At 39.5% G+C, this 22,777-nt stretch overlaps 1 protein-coding gene across 1 annotated transcript; it reads left to right on the forward strand.

The window, feature by feature from the left end:
* Positions 1–1,656: 1,656 nt before the first annotated feature.
* Positions 1,657–19,177, forward strand: LOC120056477 (vesicular glutamate transporter 2.1-like). The gene is made up of 12 exons (XM_039004651.1): positions 1,657–1,730; positions 3,491–3,746; positions 4,284–4,402; positions 6,226–6,340; positions 10,276–10,363; positions 10,498–10,584; positions 11,183–11,325; positions 16,277–16,426; positions 16,605–16,737; positions 16,926–17,036; positions 18,579–18,706; positions 18,836–19,177. The coding sequence occupies exons 1-12, from the start codon at positions 1,657–1,659 to the stop codon at positions 19,175–19,177; spliced, it is 1,746 nt and encodes a 581-aa protein (XP_038860579.1).
* Positions 19,178–22,777: the final 3,600 nt, after the last annotated feature.

Below are 22,777 nucleotides of genomic sequence, written 5' to 3' on the forward strand. Positions count from 1 at the left end.
ACATTTTGATAATGTAATTGCTTTAAATAAAATATTTCTGGATTTTAAATGTGTGCACTCTACAATTTACTGTATAACTAAGAAATCTCAAATTCACATGTATTTACAGTTGTTCAAAAATATTGTCAAACAAACATGTATAGAATAGAATAATACAGGCATGACAATAGTAGCCTATTCATATGAGAAATACTTCAAATATTTGACAAATAACAGTCAATATCATGTTTTTTAACAGTCAATATCATGTTTTTTAAATAAAGTTGATCGTCACGATTTCACACCCAGCCAGTGTACGTCGAGGATGTCTCATTGGCCTAATGCAAAAACCTGATAGGAATTATAGTAAGTGCCCGCCAGATGGCGTCAGTGCCTCAATCCATTTATATTGTATTAGCATTAGGTAGGTGCCAGTTTATTTCAGAATCCCCATGTGTCTCTCAAAGGTGTCTGGCTCTCACATTTTAATATTTCACAATGACCCAACTTCAGAATGAATTGTGGTGGAACCGCAATTCTCTCGAAATAGTCAAAAACATGGATCAATGATTTTATTATTTGCAACATTGTTTCAATGAATATGCATGGAGTAGCCTCCATATTATACCCTTCTACCCTTTGATGTTATAGTTACAGTGGTGTGTGTGTGTGTGTGTGTGTGTGTGTGTGTGTGTGTGTGTGTGTGTGTGTGTGTGTGTGTGTGTGTGTGTGTGTGTGTGTGTGTGTGTGTGTGAGCAAGCGCGAGAGAGAGGTGGGTGAAAGTGTATGTGTGGGGGATGCCTAAATTATTGATGGATTCCTGTTTTCACGAGAGCTCATACGAAGGGAATCAAGCCCTCGTCTGGTTTCCATAGCACCGCCCTCCGGAGGCTAAGACAGTATTTTATGTAGGCTACATGTCTGGTATAAAAACAAACATTGGGAAAGGTTGTAAAACTGGAAATGACTTGCGTTTGTAATGTCACCATGCATTGCCCTCACACTTTGTAAGGTTATGATTTCCAAATGCAATCAAACCATCCTTTCTTATTCCAGCCTGAACCACTCCCTAAATCAGTCGATTACAGTATAACAACAATAGCTTTCAGGACAGTAGGCTATATTGAATATCGCTCTGGTGATCAGTAATGGGGATGCGGCGTGCACCACGCGCAGATAGTGTGCACGAGGCTGTCGCTGACCTTGGTGCTGAACAGCCAGAGGTTCTCGCGACGTCAGAAAAGCTGGCGGTCTCCACATGAGACGCGCAAGCCCAGCTCTGTGGTTTATAGAAGCAACTCCACACACCGCTAGTTCCCGCTTTTACTGATTGTTTTTTTTGTTTAAAATGATATGGTTATCACCGTAGACGCTTCTAACGTTTTTCTCTTTCGTTCGCTTTATGAATTATCTGTAGATTTTCATTACGATGGCATTGCATGCACTTGTACGTGAGGCGAACGATGAGTTTATAATGGTGAATGGGGAATCAGAGCTCATCTGATTTCTCTCATATGTAGGCGTTTTACAGCGATCGACGCGTGATAGGCTACAGATCTTGTCTGTTTTTCTTATCAAATAATCATATACATCGCTTCACCGGTTTGTTCGGTCACATTGTACCGTAACATGAAGCTTAAACAATAGACATTTTTGAGAAAAACATTACATTTGGATATGGAGTCCGTCAAGATGAGAGCCAAAGAGGGGATAAAGGAATTTGGGGCGAAGACCCTGGGGCAGATGTACAAGTAGGTGTTGAAATTCTGTTTTATATGCAGGCTAGCCCATGTTTAAACATAGGGCTGGTTATGATTTCTGTATTTTCAAGTGATAGGCCTACAATATGGTGGTGTAATATGGTGGTGTAATGGTAGTAGACTACTGTACGTTCCTATCCTATGCCGAGAAGTGTTTTACTTTTATCTCAAACAGCTTGCAGTCATGGTCACGCCTCTAATAGACGTAGTGGGAAAATTATGCAATTCTGTATAACCTCGTGAAAGCACAGGAAGGACCTTGATGCATGTGGAAAAAGTCACTAATACATTCACGCATTAAACAGATAGCTATGAAAAGCATTTGCCGTGAACTAGCCTAGTATGTATGCGATTAGATTAAAAAATCCACGGAGTGTTATCTTCGTTTGCAACTGGCTTGTGACTGCGTCCCTGTAATATTTTAAATATTTGACTGAAAACTTCCTGTAGTTGTGGGAGGGTATCTATTTCATTATTTACGGGATGGGTATCGATTTATTACTAGTCTAAACGTCTAACTGATTTGTCTTGCTAAGTGGCAAGGCCTTCATTCAGGCATCTATTCTGATGCTTGTAGTTGCAGCATACTGTCAATCAATGTATTGTTGAAGCTCTAAATGAATATATTTCGTTTTGGTTAGAATTTTTTTTCGATTCATTGTTGCTTTCTTCGATAGGCCTATTTGGATTCCAAATCCCACTTTAAACTTAGGCTGTATGAAATAACAGTTACATGTTATTGCGTAAAAAATATGTATTTTTCGTTCGGCATAACGAAATGATCACCTTAATGTAGTTCATGTAAATTACACATTATGTGCAGTAGTTTTGATATTCCAAATGTATTTTCTAAACAGGAGTGCATAATTAGCATTCGTCATTGTTACAGTGCCGTTGTGAATAAGATAGAGTTCTTATCATTTTTTCCTTATGCCGATTTCACATCATTTTTTTAGGTATAGGCCTAATACTGTAACTGTAGGCTAAGCTTTATTTGGCAAACGAATGAATTGTGCATATGGTCATAAATGCATTTGAAACCGCAGCGTGAATGTTTGCCTGGAGAGATGAGCAACTGCCCAAACCGTGAATGCAAATGAGGGTGAAGGTGAGCGGCTGCTGCAATGCAGTGGAGGCATCTTCATTCGCTTCTTGCTCCAATCTACGATGCTTTTTTTGGCATTCGATGAGATTGAACCTGGTGCCGCTAACATACAGCGCTATTTTCTATTAATAGTTGCTCAATTACCTTGCTAAAGTAGACTTTTCGTTTAATGAAAAAACAAAAACATTTTCTGGATCATGTTAGTTATCATGTTCTGAATCATGTTGGTTATCATTCATCAAATAGCGCCCCCAGTCGTTGGGGCGAATACACTATCCTCATAAAACAACGGATTGAACAGGCATAGATATGTAATGCAGACCTAGATGACCTAATAAAATGATGTTTCAGTACGCTATCCAAAGAAGATGGTTTTTAAATAGAAATCAGTCTTCTTCCTTATTTTTAAAAACTTCTACATTTTAAAGACTATTATTGGACATGATGCAGGCCATATTTTGAAGGCTGCAGGCTATAATATATAGGCATGTAGGTCTATCATTTAACTTAATTGCAGGCCTGAATTTTTGCTACACTAAAATGCCTTTATTTTTCATAACATTCAAATATCAAACGTAGGCTAATCTATTAATTTGAGGCTGATTAACCGAGGAAATTTGATGACTTTTTATCTGGCTGTTTGAAGGGTGATGGAGAAGCGACAGGGAACTGGTGAAGTTATCGAACTAACAGAGGACGGCAGGCCCTCTGAGGCCCAGGAGAAGAAAGCACCTCTGTGCGACTGCACATGTTTTGGGCTGCCCCGCCGATACATCATCGCCATCATGAGCGGTCTAGGCTTCTGTATCTCCTTCGGCATCCGATGCAATCTGGGCGTGGCCATCGTGGGAATGGTCAACAACAGCACTATTCACAAAGATGGGAAGATCATCATCACAGAGGTGTGTGTGGTGCACACTTTACTGACGTCAACATCGTGTCACCGCCATCCCTAATTTGTCGACCCTAAAAATAGTCCAGATGTTGGAGGTCTCCTAATCTTCTCACACTTGACCTGACCTTATATTGAAAATAAAAAATAGGCAAAGGCAGATACAGACATTTCCCTTAATGTATTGGTTTTCTAGCGAGATTATCTCATTCTTTTTCAGTGCAGCCATAATAGGTATGCCACAACCATAAACTATTGTATCCCATAATAACACAGCATTTAGCCTGTGTGTCCTACACATCGGAATTGGGTACCGTATATGATAGTAGTGATTATAGCTCACATTTCTGCTAGTCACTATATCCTTATTTACTGTTATGATATGAGAGCCTTATGCTTTGGTTATTACGGTTATTATACGGTATTATACGTTTTGTGAATTATTGTATTGAATTATAATGAAATTATACATGTGAAGAGGATTTATTATGTTTCATCGATTTTTTATGGTTTGTATTGTTGTCTTTGTTTTTATTTCACTGGAAAGAAAGCGAAGTTTAACTGGGACCCAGAGACAGTCGGTATGATCCATGGTTCGTTTTTCTGGGGCTATATAGTGACGCAGATCCCGGGAGGGTACATATGCTCGAGACTGGCAGCTAACAGGTAGGCCTACATTATTTTTTTGATTTAGTTTTTACAAAAGTTCTCATTCCTTCTCACAGTCTCAAATGGGATTTATTCCTTATTATTCAATTGGTTACTAAAATCCATCACTATGAAATGAACGACCCTCAAGAAAAAAATGAAAATAGGTCTGATTTCTTTTAGTCATGAAGAGATGTACCCGAGCAACTGTGATGATGACGTGGATGTTGGCTACTGAAACCTGGATATACTATCGGTTTTCAACGTATTATTATCACACCTTTTCCCGTCAGAATACATTTTGTGATAAACAATTTTCTAACAGAATCAACATTTTAATGGTCTGAAAATGTTGCAGACACAATGGCATCCCACAAGGGTTTACTTGGATGTTTCAAATCTTTACGACAATTCGGCCTTTATTGTAAATGAGAGGGAGGATTTGCAGGCCTGTATTGTGACACAAGGTTTAGCAGACAGTAGGCATAGTAACCAGTGTGACACTGTGACTGCAATGGAGAAGGCCATTAATGGGGAATTAATTTGGGAGGGAGCGACTCAGCCGCCGACGCTGGCAGTGCTATTGAGATTTGACGGTGTCGCTCCGGTCCACAGGGCTTTCTGCCACCTGTTAATGAGGTCTCCGGGGGGAGCCGTGTCTAATTTGCTGCATTCTGGGGGCATGGCGACCAGCCCGGTCCTCGTCGCCGAAGGCTTACTCACGCTCATATGCACTGTGCACACTAAACATGGCTTATAAATAAGGTTTAGGCCTAGCCTACACGAGGCCTGAGCAGCATTAAATATAGGATATTATAATAGGAAATCTAGGTTTAATTACTTTATATTTAGTGGATCTTTGGACCACAGTTCATCATAGTAGTGCCCATAATAATTTGGTGATCGCAATTTATACCCTGAATATACATGAAGAAAAACTATCAATTTGGTTGAGTATATACAATATTACTATTTGTTGAGCGGGCTATTTAAATATATACGATGTATTACATTTGTATAATCTAGTTTAATGTATAACATGTTTATTGTCTATATGCTTTCTTGATTGACATTGAGATGTAATCGAATCAACCTGTCTCGTGCCAGAGAGTTGCCTCAATCGGATTAGAGTTGCCCCCCGCGTGCGGGTGGGAGGCGGGGTCTCCGGGTGTTTACAAGACGTGACAAAAATTTTAAAAATACCATGTTTCGTGTTATTCATTAGCGATTGCCTCCACTGGCTCAGCTGCGCTGAAACCAATGTCGTCTGCTGTCGGCACTCCCTGTCATCACGCTTTAATTTCTTTCTCCAATTTAATTATTGCCATCAAACGTAAATTGAAAAGTTAATGGTGCACTAGCCAATGCTTGACATGAAAAAATCCAAGTCTTAAATATTTTAATTATGCAAGAAAATTATATATATATATATATATATATATATATATATATATATATATATTGAACGTAAGATTGGCCATTTGATTAGAATAAGAACAGCAGGCCGAATATAGGCCTTATGTAACCATTAGAAAATGGGATAGAGAAATTACATTGAATAGCCTATTTTAATAGCACTAACTCAATTTCGATAGTAAGCCAGTAAATGAGTGTGGAATGTGATATGTTCGATGGGTCCCTGCTGAATTTAGCCCGGATGGCCATAAAAAAATCTGAGATTAATAAATTAAACATCAAGTCGATGAGAGGCCTTTGAAGAATAAATTGGCCAATACATAAATACAGCTTAAATAAATCACTAGGCCTACTGGATACATTGTTTATCAAAATGATAAACGACATACGATATGTGCAAATGTATATATTTCTGTTTCATTTAGGGTTTTCGGTCTAGCCATTTTCCTTACCTCGACGCTCAATATGTTAATCCCCTCCGCGGCACGGACGCATTATGGACTGGTCATCTTTGTGAGAGTATTGCAAGGGCTGGTGGAGGTAAGGACTTTTCTTTAATTAAAAAGTCACATTTCTGGAGAGCAATTTTCTTATATGCACATTTTAATTGAGATTGCATAGGCCTATCCTGTCAATAGCACAGTTTTTAAAAATAGCCAGTTTTCCTTTGTGGCATTTCAATTATGATTAGGCTACAGTATATCAGAGGCAATGGAATAGAGGCAGTACAACAGACAGAATTCACCCTGGGGAAATGTGAGACTGTTGTATTGATCTGCAGCTGGGTATTTGTTGTGGGAGAGTCCTCTCCCCTGTCTGTTCTAAAAATATGTTCTGCGTTTTTTACACAAAAATTAACTGTAGTTGTTCTGGTTTTGTCCCATCTTGATTACTGTCCGGTAATATGGTCAGGTGCAGCAAAGAAAGACCTAGAAAAGCTGCAGCTTGCTCAAAACAGAGCTGCACGCCTTGCCCTTAACTGCACGTCAGTCTTTCCTGGTTGACGGTTGATGAGAGATTAACTGCTTGTCTTCTAGTTTTTATGAAAAATATTACTGTGATGAAAATTCCAGATTGTCTGAATAATCAAATAACATACAGCTCAGACACAATACATACCCCACAAGACATGCCACCAGGGGTCTCTTCACAGTCCCCAAGTCCAAACGAAATGCCGGCAAAGCACAGTGTTATACAGAGCCATGATCACATGGAACTCCCTTCCATCTCCAATTACTCAAGCAAACAGCAAAATTACCTTCAAAAAATTGATAAAATAACATCTCATGACACACACACACACACACACACACACACACACACACACACACACACACACACACACACACACACACACACACACACACACACACACACACACACACACACACACTCTAACACACACAATCTACACACACATTATTCTTTAGTTGTATTGTTTGTATATCTTTGTATTTTACATTTGTGTAACTGTTCTTGTCTATCAGTGTATCAGTGTTTTCCCACTGGGCTCAGACGGCAAATTAACATCGATTCTACATTGGTTCAGTGTAATTTCATTGAAATAAGGATGTGGAAACAACGTTGATTCAACCAGTGTGTGCCCAGTGGGTTGTTACTTGACATGTTTTATGTTTTTGTGTGGGCCCCAGGAAGAATAGCTGCTGCTTTGGCAAAAGCTAATAGGGATCCGAATAAACCAATAAACCTGCTGAAACATATCTGCTCTGCTCTCTGGCAGTAACACCACAGTTAGGAAAATGCTGGTCTAGCCAGAATCATATTCCCAAAGACAATGTGCTGAAACATCAGCAGCTCATGAATCCACTGTCCAGTAGGCATAGTGAAACATGAGATGTTGGCAGCGGCTGCCTTGTACAGTAAAACATGATGCCATGTTGATACTGAAGGGCAGGCTACATTCACAGTGTCATAATAAAACACATCCAGCTAAACGAATCAGATGTGGAAAAAGTACTCAGATGTCATACTTGAGTAAAAGTAAAGATACCTTAATATAAAAAACAACTCAAGTAAAACTGAAAGTAGATAAGTAAAAGTAAAAGTTGTCAAAAATATAAATAGTAAAGTACAGATACCCCAAAAAATTACTTAAGTAGTACTTTAAAGTATTTTTACTTATGTACTTTACACCACTGAAACAGATACACAATCCTGGCAGCAGAGACAACCATTGAGAATCATTTTGAACACCATTGATGGAATTTTAGAATAATACTTTATTGTTCATTATCTTGCAGAGAATGGAAATGTATATTTATTCTCACAGACCTGACTAACTACTTTCAGTGTAATAATTCTATTAAAATAATTGGCTATAGGCTGCGTTGGCTGTGAGTGATAGACATAGGGTTCAAATTAATGTCTTGTGATAATGAATGGTGTAATTCAATAACAACAGCACATCTACGTGTTTGGCATTGATGGCTGAGGTGAGACTGGGCCAGTAGCTCCCATCTGGGCACACACTGGTTGAATCAATGTTGTTTCCACGTCATTTCAATGAAATGACGTTGAACCAACGTAGAATAGACATTGAATTGACGTCTGTGCCCAATGGGTCCTTGATTTGAATGAGCCATCATGTCACAAAGGCTAATCTGGTTATGTCTTGTTTTTGTCTCTGTAAGGAAAGGCTTCAGTGTTTTGAGTATATTCAGTAAAAAGAGCGACATTAATTAATTTGGACGTGGAATACATTCCATGAGCTTACAGGAGGACCTAAAAGGGATTCATATATAGTGATCTTAGATCAGTCCAGTGGATAGCTAGGATAAATCTCCTCCTAGCATGTCCATGCAGATTGCATTTGCAAATAGCACACTCTGTTCCAATTAGCAGCTAATGAACATTTAATGGCAGCAGCATTGTCAGTGTTATGAGAGGCTCATCAGTTTGCTCAGAGCACTGCGTCTCTTATTAATGTTAATCAAAAAGGCAATGAAGAGAGTATGTTGGTTTTTGTTTGTGATCATATTTGATTTACAACCATGGCAGCTCATATCTAGTAGTATCATCTCTTGTGATTGTCGGGTCAGTGCAGGCAAATCTATTATCAGTATGTCTTATGTTTACAATTTCTCCCATTATTCTGTGAAACCATCTATTTGAATAACACAGTTCCCTACATTTAGTCTTTAAAATGGTTGTGTGCAATCTCATGTTTTTAATTTTAATTTTTTATATATATTAATCAGTTGGGCCAAAATGGGTGAAGTATTTGAAGGACATGTGAAGAAAGATTAGAAGACAAGGTTAAGATGACAAATGAATGTTGCATTTTACCAAATTAATCCAATAGTGGGTGGTACTGTAACACTGTACGCTATATTTTAGCTAACCCATTAAGGGCGATAGACTGTAACAAGGCTCAAGATTCAAGGCCTGCCCACTGGGCACACACTGGTTGAATCAACGTTGAATTGACGTCTGTGCCCAGTGGGTGGTTATTTCATGTTCATACATTTTTAATTTTACCTAATGAAACCCATAGGGGTGGTAATTGTAACAAAATGCCTACAAGTTTAAGAGATTACATGTTAGCCCAGGAAAGGTAGCCTATCGGTTAGAGCTTTGGGCCAGTAACTGATTGGTCGCTGGTTCAAATACCCGAGCTGACAAGGTGTCAATGTGCCCTTGAGTCAGGCACTTAACCCTAATTTGCTCCAGGCACGCCGTACTACTGGATGACCCTGTAAAACTGCACCTATCAGGTATATGTGACAAAAAAAGACATACAGTACCAGTCAAAAGACACACCTACTCATTCAAGGGTTTTTCTTTATTTGTACAATTTTCTACATTGCAAAATAATAGTGAAGACATCAAAATTATGAAATAACACATATAGAATAATGTAGTAACAAAAAAAGTGTTCAACAAATAAAAATATATTTTAGATTCTTCAAAGTAGCCACTCTTTGCCTTGATGTCAGCTTTGCACACTGGATATAAATTATTAAGGGCGGTAACTATAGAAACAAGGTAGCTTTATTCACATCAGGGGAATTTAGTGAAAAGTGTCAGCCTATTTGCAACGCACCTCCTTGTTATTGTATTTGCGTTGTCGTGTGTTTAACCTGCATTCAGTAGTCTATGAATTGCATGATTATGAAGGCATAAATGTATGAAAGCATGTAGACTTATTTACAGTGTATGTAGTTCTGTCTTGTGACGTACATGTATTATGTCATGTTTTATGTTTTGTGTGGACTCCAGGAAGAGTAGCTGCTGCTTTAGCAGTAGCTAATGGGGATCCTAATAAAATGTTAAATACTAAATGTTAAGCAGTGTTGCTAGAATCCATTGCTATTGCCATAAGGAGCAGGATGATCAGAATTGTCTGGCCATCTTATTCATTATAATTTAATGATAATAGCAGCAGTATGATTTACTTTAAACCAGTTACCTACTCTTAGTTGCTCATGGTTCTGTGGTGTGTGTGACCTACCCAGGGAGTGACCTACCCAGCCTGCCATGGGATCTGGAGTAAGTGGGCTCCTCCTCTGGAGAGGAGTCGCCTGGCCACCACCTCCTTCTGTGGTAAATATTATTTTCAATAGTATCTTATCTGTCACACTATGGTAGTGAAGCAAGAGGTACAGTAGTTGTACTTCCTTTGTCTATTTAGATCTCCGTTTTCTTCTCTTCCTCCTCTTTACCATTTCCTCTTACAGGTTCCTATGCTGGTGCTGTCATAGCCATGCCTCTAGCAGGGATCCTGGTGCAGTACTCAGGCTGGTCCTCTGTGTTCTATCTCTATGGTAAGATAGAGTTACATGGCGATGTTATAGCTTCCAAATGTAAAAAGCATGAGCTGATGCACACCCATCCTGAAGAAGGCACTGTGTGCCAAAACGTTGGTTTAGTTTACCCACTCAATTGTTGGGAGCATATATAGAGTTTTCAACTTTTATTATTTTTATATAGCTATCAAATAATTTTTTAAATAATTTATTCACATTCTAACCAACAACCTATTTGAAAATATGTTGCGCATAGTACATCATCTTCAGAACATTTTAAAGCTGGTTGCTGATGTTTTCAGACATCCAGACCATTGATTTCTTCCCATTGTTTTTGTGGGACTGTTCTCCAATAATTTTCCATCTCACCCTGGACTAGATGAATTTGGCCTTTCTGTCCGGGGTTTAGTCTATGCGGGATTTCTGAAAGATCAGACTGCCTTTTATGAATTTGATGTTATCGTATAGGCCAATCTAAGCTTTTCACATGTTCACATACAACAATGATACAATTAAAACACATTTACAATAGGGTTCCCTAATGACTAGAAGATATACATAATCCACCACCCATATTTTATTTATCCTGTGTAACAATCCCAATATCATTGTGCAGGGTGCTTTGGGATCTTCTGGTATGCGTTCTGGATCCTTGTGTCGTATGAAAGTCCTGCTGTGCACCCTACCATCACCCAGGAGGAACGAGTCTACATAGAGGAGAGCATCGGGGAGAGTGCCAAGCTCATGGACCCTGCTGAGGTGAGGGACAGGGCTTGAGGTTGGTTGAATAAAAGTTGTTTGAAGGGTTTCAAACAACTTTCACTCAACTAACCTCATGCCCTGCTTCTCTGTTTCAGTGAAATAATCCAAATCTGTGTGAAAGTTTGACAAAGTTTTTCAGTAGGCCATTACATTTTCTGAGTGTTATTTTGCCAGAGTTCTCAAAGTCTTCAAAGTCCGCTTCTCCTTAAATCGATTCCTATGATATTAAATTGGGAGATGATGCTATGCCCCACTTCCTATTCAGGCTTGTTTTGATCTCTGCTCCCCTGAGGCCTCATGCATAAACTGCGAGTACGTCCAAACTATACCACAAAATGTGCAAGCGCCAAAAAAAGTTGACATTTATAAAAAATATAACTTGTGACAATGTGCTAACCTATCTGTAAACTTTAGACCATGAGGATGCACATCTCTGCTAGTGGATGGAAAATCTGTGTTTAATTTTTTTAATCTAACATAGGACTCTTTTCCTGTTTATTTTATTTTCATAACCATTGCAGAATAAATTCCTCACCATTTCTAGCCGTGACGGGTTCATATTCTTACAATGCGTATCTCTCATTTAAGTGGACCTTGTAACTTAGTAAATAGATAGGCTATATATATTTCAAGTTTTGCAATCCCATAAGCAGCACGGTCTATAATATATAGTCGAATTTAACAGGTAAACAGTCAATCTTTTACATTGAAGTAGGCCTATGTTGGTTACTGTAAGTACAAAACGTAGTCTCAGGGCAATCTCTGACACTCTGACACTCAATTTAGTATGGTATGTTACGTTACGTCAGCCTCCTGCGACCCGGAAAAAAATGTTTGGGGTCCAAAAATATGGTTATTTATATTTTATTGTATGTGCAAAATTGTCCTCTGTATCGGTCATTAGGATGTAAATATTACAAAATTGACATTACAGTCAATGGTACGGTAGATGAAAAACATAGATGCGGCATGTGGGTGTCCACTACAGAGCACATTTATTATAAACTCTTATTTAGCTCTTATTTAATGTGAAAAAAATATTACAAGTCCTGACAACTCACTTAACTATTCCTGCGAAATCCACATACTAGAAACAATTTGATAATTAAAAATGATCATTAATAATTACACACACTTCTTTTCAAATTACCATAAACTGTGCACATTTTGGACAGCAGCCATTTTTTGAAAGAACCAGGAAGATAAAGTTGTCAAGGTCACACCCCCACATGTGATATCATTGAAAAGCCCATCATGTCCTCTCAAAGGGACAACAGGACTTAATACAGTGGCTTGTATGGCCTTAGAGATACGGACCAAGAACTGATGTCCACTAAAAAGTACAACAATTAATTGCTGGGTCTCAGGAGTTTAGGTTACATTATGAATGGAATAGCGGTCGTGCAATATTCTATGAATTAGAGGATGTATAGTATCATACATTTTACCCAGTCGTACAATAGCATACGAATTGGATGATGTAACTTATCATATATCTTGGATGATGCATAGTATTGTACGTCTTGATCTGAGACAAGGTTGCTTGTTGCACCATAACAACAAAGGAGAATTATAGAGAGAATTTATGTTGGCGGTTAGGGGAACTAACGTCAAAAAGTTAGGAGAACTAAAATGACAAAGTTTACGTGAATTTATGTAGCAGGTTAGGTGGATTGGGTTAAGTTTAGAATAAGGGTTAGGAGAAGAGTTAGCTAAAATACAAGAGTTGTCCCTGACGCGACTTGAACATGCAATTTTTGGATTGCTAGTCTGTCGTGGATTAAGGCATCAGCATGCTTCCAAACTCGGCTAGGCTAACCGAACGAGTGTGCTTACATACTCCTTTAATAGTCCTTCGTTTGAAAAACGAGAAAAAGCATCAATAGTAATATTTGTCCATTTGGAGATGCCATAGCCAGTATACGCGTCCTCAAAATAATCAGAATTAATCTAAAATAACTCAAAAAATCTGTCATTTATTTTCATAGCTGTGCAATTTTGCGTCTGACTAGGATGTTTGGTGTAGTATTTTTTTGCATGAGGACGAGTCGTCTCTCGTTGAATGACAACAGACACTTCGGCTTCCAACTTTAGCTTGCCTGGAGAAAATGTTTTGTGTGCCTGAATAGCCGAAAAAACCCTTGCCAGTCCACAACAAAGAAAAAAGTCACAAAATGTCATCATATTATACAGTTGAAGACGGAAGTTTACATACACCTTAGCCAAATACATTTAAACTCAGTTTTTCACAATTCCTGACATTTAATCCTAGTAAAAATTCCTTGTCTTATGTCAGTTAGGATCACCACTTTATTTTAAGAATGTGAAATGTCAATAATAGTAGAGAGAATAATTTCTTTCATCATTTATTTCTTTCATCACATTCCCAGTGGGTCAGAAGTTTACATACACTCAATTAGTATTTGGTAGCATTGCTTTTAAATTGTTGAACTTGAGTCAAATGTTTTGGGTAGCCTTCCACAAGCTTCCCACAATAAGTTGGGTGAATTTTGGCCCATTCCTCCTGACAGAGCTGGTGTAACTGAGTCAGGTTTGTAGGCCTCCTTGCTCACACATGCTTTTCCAGTTCTGCCCACAAATTTTCTATAGGATTGGGCTTTGTGATGGCCACTCCAATACCTTGACTTTGTTGTCCTTAAGCCATTTTGCCACAACTTTGAAAGTATGCTTGGGGTCATTGTCCATTTGGAAGACCCATTTGCGACCAAGCTTTAACTTCCTGACCGATGTCTTGAGATGTTGCTTCAACATATTGTCAGAGTCGTGTGTATAGGTGGCAGGGAAGTCAGGCGCAGGAGAGTCAAATGGAGTGAAATGGAGTCTTTTTAATAGAAGTCCACTAAACATACTCCAAACACTAAATGTACATCAAAACAAAAGTGGGTACGAGGACCCGTCGCACACCTATACAGAAATATACAACACTGACATAAAAACAATCTCTGACAAAGACATGAGGGGAAACAGAGGGTTAAATACACAACAGGTAATGAATGGGATTGAAACCAGGTGTGTAGGAAGACAAGACAAAACCAATGGAAAATGAAAAATGGATCAATGATGGCTAGAACACCGGTGACGTCGACCGCCGAACACCGCCCGAACAAGGAGAGGCAACAATTTCGGCAGAAGTCGTGACACATATCCACATAATTTTGTTCCTCATGATGCCATCTATTTTGTGAAGTGCACCAGTCCCTCCTGCAGCAAAGCACTCCCCAACACGATGCTGCCACCCCCGTGCTTCACGGTTGGGATGGTGTTCTTCGCCTTTCAAGCATCCCTCTTTTTTCTCCAATCATAACGATGGTCATTATGGCCAAACAGTTCTATTTTTGTTTCATCAGACCAGAGGACATTGCTCCAAAAAGTGCGATCTTTGTCCCCATGTGCAGTTGCAAACCGTAGTCTGGCTTTTTTTATGGCGGTTTTGGAGCAGTGGCTTCTTCCTTGCTGAGCGGCCTTTCAGGTTATGTCGATATAGGACTCGTTTTACTGTGGATATAGATACTTTTGTACCTGTTTCCTCCAGCATCTTCACAAGGTCCTTTGCTGTTGTTCTAGGATTGATTTGCACTTTTCCCACCAAAATACGTTAATCTCTAGGAGACAGAACGCTTCTCCTTCCTGAGCGGTATGACGGATGCGTGGTCCCATGGTGTTTATACTTGCGTATTATTGTTTGTACAGATGAATGTGGTACCGTCAGGCGTTTGGAAATTGCTTCCAAGGATGAACCAGACTTGTGGAGGTCTACAATTTTTTTCTGAGGTCTTGGCTGATTTCTTTTGATTTTCCAATGATGTCAAGCAAAGAGGCACTGAGTTTGAAGGTAGTCCTTGAAATACATCCACAGGTACACCTCCAATTGACTCAAATTATGTTAATTAGCCTATCAGAAGCTTCTAAAGCCATGACATCATTTTCTGGATTTTTCCAAGCAGTTTAAAGGCACAGTCAACTTAGTGTATGTAATCTTCTGATCCACTGTAATTGTGTTACAGTGCATTATAAGTGAAATAATCTGTCTGTAAACAATGGTTGTGAAAATTACTTGTGTCATGCATAAAGTAGATGTCCTAACCGACTTGCCAAAACTATAGTTTGTGAACAAGAAATTTGTGGAGTGGTTGAAAAACAAGTTTTAATGACTCCAACCTCAGTGTAAGTAAACTTTTGACTTCAACTGTATGCACAAACTGTTCCGAACTGTTTTGGCCCATCATTCCTCCCCGACCAACCTCCCTACTTTCGCTTATGTCCGAAGTAACTAGACCATTAGTAGGTATGATCTTGGAGGTGCTCAGAAATACGTGAAGTATATTCCGTATGGCTCTGAGGCCAGGCTGATGTACTGTAATAGATTTTTTAGACAATGTTTCAGAATTCGCGGGTAGACCATCATAAATAGGATTGTGGAAAAGTCGATGCAAAACATTGTTGAATTCAAACTTTCTGCTGACAGGTTAACAACAATTTGCCATTGTTTTCTCTTTCAGAAACTGACAGTTCTTTTGCCAGCTACAGCATACATTACTGCAAAAGATTAAAAGATTCTGCCAACACAGTAAATAGACCAGTAGCTTATGTAAAATATTTGACAGTATGGGTAGCTACAGTATTGCTGTGTGATAGGAGCGTAACATCATAGCCTATTTAATCTCAGAGCCTATAGGAAGGCAGGACATAGAAACCCAATAATCTAATGATAAACTAAATATTGAACAACAATTCATCTTTTGCATAGAAGTGTGGGCTGTAGCATTTAGCCTACTTTTAAATTGTTTCAAATATACAATAAATCTTGCAGAATGTGCAGACAGGCACTCTCTATAGGCTGCATGCATGTATGTGTTTCTCTCTTTCTCACCGCTGCTACCCTTTCACCGGTAACTCATGTATTTTCCTCCCTTTTGCTCCATTGTAGAAATTTAAGACCCCTTGGAAAAAGTTCTTCACCTCCATGCCTGTCTATGCAATCATCGTGGCCAACTTCTGCAGAAGCTGGACCTTCTACCTACTGCTTATCAGTCAGCCGGCCTACTTTGAGGAGGTGTTTGGGTTTGAGATAAGCAAGGTGAGACCAGTGGAGCGTTCCCAGGATAGGGCACCAGCCTAGCCAAACAGTGTTGCTGGGGTATGGTACTCGAGGCCTAGGTGAGGGATGTGTGAAAATGTTGTGCTAGGCTCTAACTGACTTTAATACCTTTTAATACCTCTATGTGGATGTTGATTGCAACTGTTCCTGTCCTCAGGTTGGCATGGTGTCTGCCCTGCCCCACTTGGTGATGACAATCATTGTGCCCATCGGAGGGCAGTTGGCTGACTACCTACGCAGCAGGAACATCCTGTCTACCACTACAGTCAGGAAGATCATGAACTGTGGAGGTGAGAGAACCCCTTCGGCACACCATGCACAATTATATCAAATGTGTACTGCTTTTACATAATCTGTATGATAGTGATACAATGACTGTAGCAAAGCAATTCTGTTTGTGACTGTAATTAAATTGCAACTGTGATGGCCCATAGCCCCTGGGTTACTGTAGCATGTGTGTGACTGTCTGTCTCTGCAGGGTTTGGCATGGAGGCTACGCTGCTGCTGGTAGTGGGATTTTCCCACACCAAAGGGGTGGCTATTTCCTTCCTGGTCCTTGCTGTGGGCTTCAGTGGCTTTGCCATATCAGGTCAGTGTCTGTTAAACACGTGGTATCAGAGAGTCTGCCAGTATAGATCACAGCTGCCTGTAGGAGACTCCTCCTTCACTATTTGTAGACAGAGAACAAATCTACCAACTACACCGTATATTCTGTCTAGAATGGCCACTATTTATTGCAGGTTGATGTTTATTGTCATGAATCTTGCCATGGAAGCAGCACTGAGTGATTTCCTCTAGATGGGCCAGCTGAAAAATCTAAATTGGCTATATCGTCAAAATTCAAGAAAACAAAACGTAGCCTTTTGGTCTTAATTTAAGGTTAGGCATTAGGGTTAGCAGTGTGGCTAGGGTTAGGTTTAAAATCAGATTTTATGACTTTGTGGCCTTGCCAGCTAGTGACCACTCTGCAGAGCTGCCTCCAGAACAAGATTAATGATGAAAAACTAACTTGCCTATTTATCGTTCCACAGCCACCGATGTGGTCTAAAAAGGACGTGCAATCAGCAATATCCAGCTACAAAGGGAACAGGGTCGATTTCTCACATTTCTAAAACATCTATTCCAGCTTAAGCTTGTGGCCGCAAGGCAGACCTTGGTTTTCTACTACTCATTTTTCTTGGGCTTTCTCCTGGAGTATTTAATAATTCAGCACAAGTCCCAGAGGAGCTGCCATACAGGCTGGCTGTGTGCAGCTACAGAGGACACTCAGTGTGGGGGAGGAGATTCACTGGCTAGCTACTCCCTTTGCAACAAGATGGCTGCATGGTGCTTTGTTTTCATAGCAATTTAATTTCCATTACATTTATATTATGTTTGGGAAATTTCAGTAGTTTTGATACATCCACATACTAGTACTCCATTAAGGGAGAAAAAAAGGTCATTACTAATGGTGGTTTTTATTACCTACCAAGAATGAACGAAAGCTCTAGAGACCGTAAGGGCTAGAGCCTATCAGATCTGCGCTAGCCGACACCCACATAGCGGTTGTTTTGACGGTGTCTGAGGTGGAACTGCGTTAGAGCTGTCAAATCGACAAGCGGCTCCTTGCGTCAGCTTATTGCGGACACTCCCATTGGATGCAAGTACCAAACCAACCAACTTCATAATCCAACTTTATAATTAGAAGTTCATGCAGCCGCGTTACAAGTTAAAACACTCGAATGCGTGATGTTTTATTGTCTGATAGGCTATGAATCCCCCCATCCAAATTAACATTAAATAATGCATTACCCTACACATTCTATTGGCGTTTTGAACTTCTAACGCAGTGGGGATACTAAGGAAGGGAGTGATTTGTGACACAACAGCAGCCACTCACTTATTTGTCAGTTCATAACGCAGTTACACCTCCAACAACAGTTGTTATGCAGATGTCGGCCATCGCGGGTTTACACTCGATTTGATTGAAACGAGGTCTAGGTTATAGTGAAATCAGTTAAACCACAAGAACTATAACCACTTGATTTTATTTAATCAAATGCTAATCAATTGTTGTCTTAGAGATCTGTCTTATAGAGAGTAACTTCACACTGAAAACCTTGTATTTCATTCTGAACGTTCTTTCCATCAGGATTCAACGTCAATCACTTAGACATTGCTCCACGCTATGCCAGTATCCTTATGGGCATATCCAACGGTGTGGGCACCCTGTCTGGCATGGTATGCCCATTGATCGTAGGTGCCATGACAAAAAACAAGGTAAGACGTTCTGTTACCCTTGGAAAGTCCATAAAACATTATGGTTAAACGTAGATTCATTATCGGATAGAACTACAATTCTCTGTGACTTTGTATAAAACACTTTATATTCCATCTGTCCACATGAAGACTCGAGAAGAGTGGCAGTGGGTGTTCCTCATCGCTGCTCTGGTTCACTACGGGGGAGTCATCTTCTATGGCATCTTTGCCTCTGGAGAGAAGCAGCCGTGGGCCGACCCAGAGCTGACCAGCGATGAGAAGTGTGGCTTCATCGATGAGGATGAGCTGGCAGAGGAGACGGGCGACATCACCCAGAGTTACGGTGCCCTGGGCGGCGGTCCGGCCAAAACGTATGGTGCCACTACGCAGAACGGGGGCTGGGCTGACAGCTGGGATAAGAAGGAGGAGTTTGTCCAGGAAGAGGCAGAGGGAGGGCCGTATGGCTACAGGCAGGACCAGGACTACTCCTAGAGACAGCAGACACAATGACCATCAAACGGTAGACTTATTTTGTAGTGTTTACCAGTTTAGACGAAACAAGTCAAAAACCAAATAAAAAAGATAACAATTCATTGTTGTATGTTTGCACAAATTCAAATAATTATTTCAAAATATAAATTAGTTAAAAAGATGATTATATTGTGCAAATAAAAAAATTACTATAGAGATGTAACACATATCAAATTGGCAGATCTATTTGTAAACGTAATATGCATATCAATTATAGATATATTTATTTGGAGTGCAATTGTGTGTAAGTGTGAACCATTTCCACCTCATCAATCTGAGCTTCTTCATTCTGGAGAAGCCTGTTATGTACGATCAGACAAGATTTAACTGGCTTCCTGGATCATCATGCCTAACTGGTTCTTATTACAACTCCTCATGAGCCAGCCATTGCCGTGTAAAAGAAACATGTCTCTGTAAAAAGGGGACTTAACCAGGAATGAGACTGTATGTCTTAGGTTGTACAGTATCTCTTCTGATTGCACTGAAAGTAGTGTGTCCTTTTAATGCACAATATAATTTTATTTTCTTATTATTATTGGTTTGTAAAACTGTGTCTTTAACACAAAAAGGCATAAAAATACAATAATGTTTTGAAGAACGACATATCACTTTCGCCAGCTGATGTAAAAGTCTTAAGATGCATGAAAGAAAAAAATGATGAAGCGTTGCTCACATGTTTACAGTGCCATTTTGAGAGCTTGGGACTATACGGTTCTATCTGCATTTTTTCCAAAATGTACTTAGTAACATAGCCTTGTTCTGTTCAATGTTCTCTACCTATATACCCCCAATTCAAGTTGTTAAGTTCAAAAGAATACAAGATAAAAATAGCTGACACCATTCAAACCAATTAGGGTTCGGAACTTTGAAGCCAATTATCTCAGAATCATCTTCTTGCAGATAGAACCTTCTAGTCCCAAGCTCTCGATTTCATGCCTATAACAATGTTACATCTGTTGTTAAAAGTGTACGTTTGGAGGTTACAAACATTCATAACTCAGTTATGTAATTCTTATGATCATTATGTCAGTCTTATTGTCTGGTCAATTCAAGTCATTTTAAGGCATTTCAATGAGCTTTGTTGTTGTTTAAAGGTAAATGTTTGTTTGAGGTGACTAAAGAAAAATAACTATGATGTATAAGAGCACATGGACAATATAAAGAAATGCTGCCTGGCACTATCAAAGGCCTGTGCAATGCAGAGAAAGACCAGCCAGCCGACCCAGAAGTAGCCAATCAGTATATCTACTGTACAGACAGTCCGTCAGCAGGAGATATGTTTTGCTAATGAAAAGGGAACAGTTTTAGACTGGGATAGTGACCCAGATAGACAATGTTGTTAAAGAAAACTATACCTTACCAGTCCAGGAGGACAATTAGCCAAGTTGGTGTTTGAGATTCATATTACATCTACTTGTAAAAACATTATAGCATTACTGAATAAAGAAACATGACAGTATAGCTGTTACTGCCTATGTAATATATGTCACATTGAACGTTTACCATTGCTCAAAGAGTAGGTAGACAATCAAAAGAGCAGCAAGACATGATTTAGCCAGTGTGTATAGAGTGGGAATGACCAGTGTAGAGATACTGGGTTCCAGCCAATGATTTATATATACACTAGATGACTGACAGGGGCCTTGTTTAGAAGCCTCCGCGCCTCCATCTTGGCACTCCCCCACATTGTAAATAAATATTTTGGAAGCTATAAAAATACATTTATTAATGCCTACATTTGTTTTTGCCACGTTTATTCTATTACAGAAACTTGAATGCATACTTTTAAATTATATTATGTGAGCTAAACATTCCAAAAAATACATGTAAAATATTTTCCTTAAAAGTATAAGTTACTGTACCCATTACAAAAAAAACTTAAATACATGTAATTTTGGCCTATAAACATTTAATTGTAATACTATAGAATTCCATTCATTCCAATGGAGGACTGCTCCTACTGGGAAGTGCCAATATGGCTGACCGGTGGCTTCAAAGCCTCTCATTGGCCAGTAGATAGCATCAGCAATCCAGGGTTTATATACATCATTGGTTTCAGTAGCGTGTCAGGGACCTAAACCTGCTTTTCACTGTCTGTCTGTGGAGACCTAAAGTCAGCACTTCACAATGTATTTATGGAAATGTATTTATGCATGGAACAAAGCCGTAGTCTGAGTGTTCTTACTTTATATTTCTTTCACAAAATGTATTTTGTCTCTCAAACTGTTACTAATGTGTCAATTTCTTTGCACAATTAACCAAAGGTAATGTGTCAAGCTGGGTTTGAACAGGAGGGCTATATACTAAGGAAATTGCTGGACATTGTAGTGAAGGCCTCTGTAGGCCTCTCCAGGTGGCGCTAACCATACTCAGTGTACAAAGCAATAAATCCATGGTAACAGTTGTTGTCAACCATTGAAAAATGTAAAACACTAGCATATGTAACTAGAGCGTTACTTTTACGTTTCAAGTCGTGTTTTTTGTGATATCAAATATAGAAAAGAACAAACACAAGTACTTGTAAATATAAAACCTATGTAGTTAGAGTCCTCCACACAGCTCTTTGACATGCTGATAATGCAAGGAGTTTGTGAGGGGACTGCTCACCAGAAGAGAATGATAACCTGGGCCATTCCTGTGACATGGATGATGTCCTTCTCCATATCTCTATGGTTCCACTCCTGTTGGTGTCTGCACATCCGTTGTTGTTCTGTACAGTTTCCAGTGGTCGTTTTGGAGGGTTGTGCTATTGTTCAGTTTTTTCTCTCTCTCTAAACCCTGTTGGTTTGATTGATGTGTGTTCTGCCAGTGGCTGGACCCCTATTGCCCCCTCAACCATCTGTCTCTAATTACCTATACCCCTTCCACTGTTGCAATATTCAATGACGTGAAGATTGTCTGTAAAGGTGATCTAACATTTACAGAAATGGCAGATGTATAACATGAAGTAACGGTACCTTTTTCCTGTTTTGTGCCTCTGAGTGAAGTTACAGTGTGATTCTATGGCTTATTTTGCTGTGTCAATGGAGAGATTTGTTGATGTCAAAATGAAATGCTCTATATATCCATTTTATAAAAAAAGGAATGAACAAAACATAACTTGTGTCTGTATTTGTGTGAACACATCCACAATCATACAGCTCAATCAGTGAAGTCTGTATAGGCAGATGAAGAAGCCTGGCTTTAAGTCCAATTGCTGTATTTAGGATTCCAACGGGAAAAGTGCCTAATGTGTCTGACTACTAACATTGGTACAATGGTCCTTCAGAGTTACAAGCTTGCTCCAGAGCACCCTCTCTCCCAGAGAATTTGCTTTATGGTATACCTTGCATGATGTCTGTGCACGAGCAGAGTCCATCTTGCACTAAGCTTACAGGACATGGTGACCCCTCTCTACCAAAGGACCCTTCCTCCCTCCCTATTCTCCTTCTTTGACTTGTAGTGAAATCAATGGACCAGTCCCTCGTGCTCAGCCGAACCTATTGACTGTTCTAACCTCTTAATGGAGATGGGAGGGAGGAGCAGCACTTATAGGGCTATTTGGAAGAACTGCTCGATTCA

This window comes from Salvelinus namaycush, chromosome 1 (genome assembly GCF_016432855.1).
Source record: "Salvelinus namaycush isolate Seneca chromosome 1, SaNama_1.0, whole genome shotgun sequence".
NCBI lineage: Eukaryota > Metazoa > Chordata > Actinopteri > Salmoniformes > Salmonidae > Salvelinus > Salvelinus namaycush.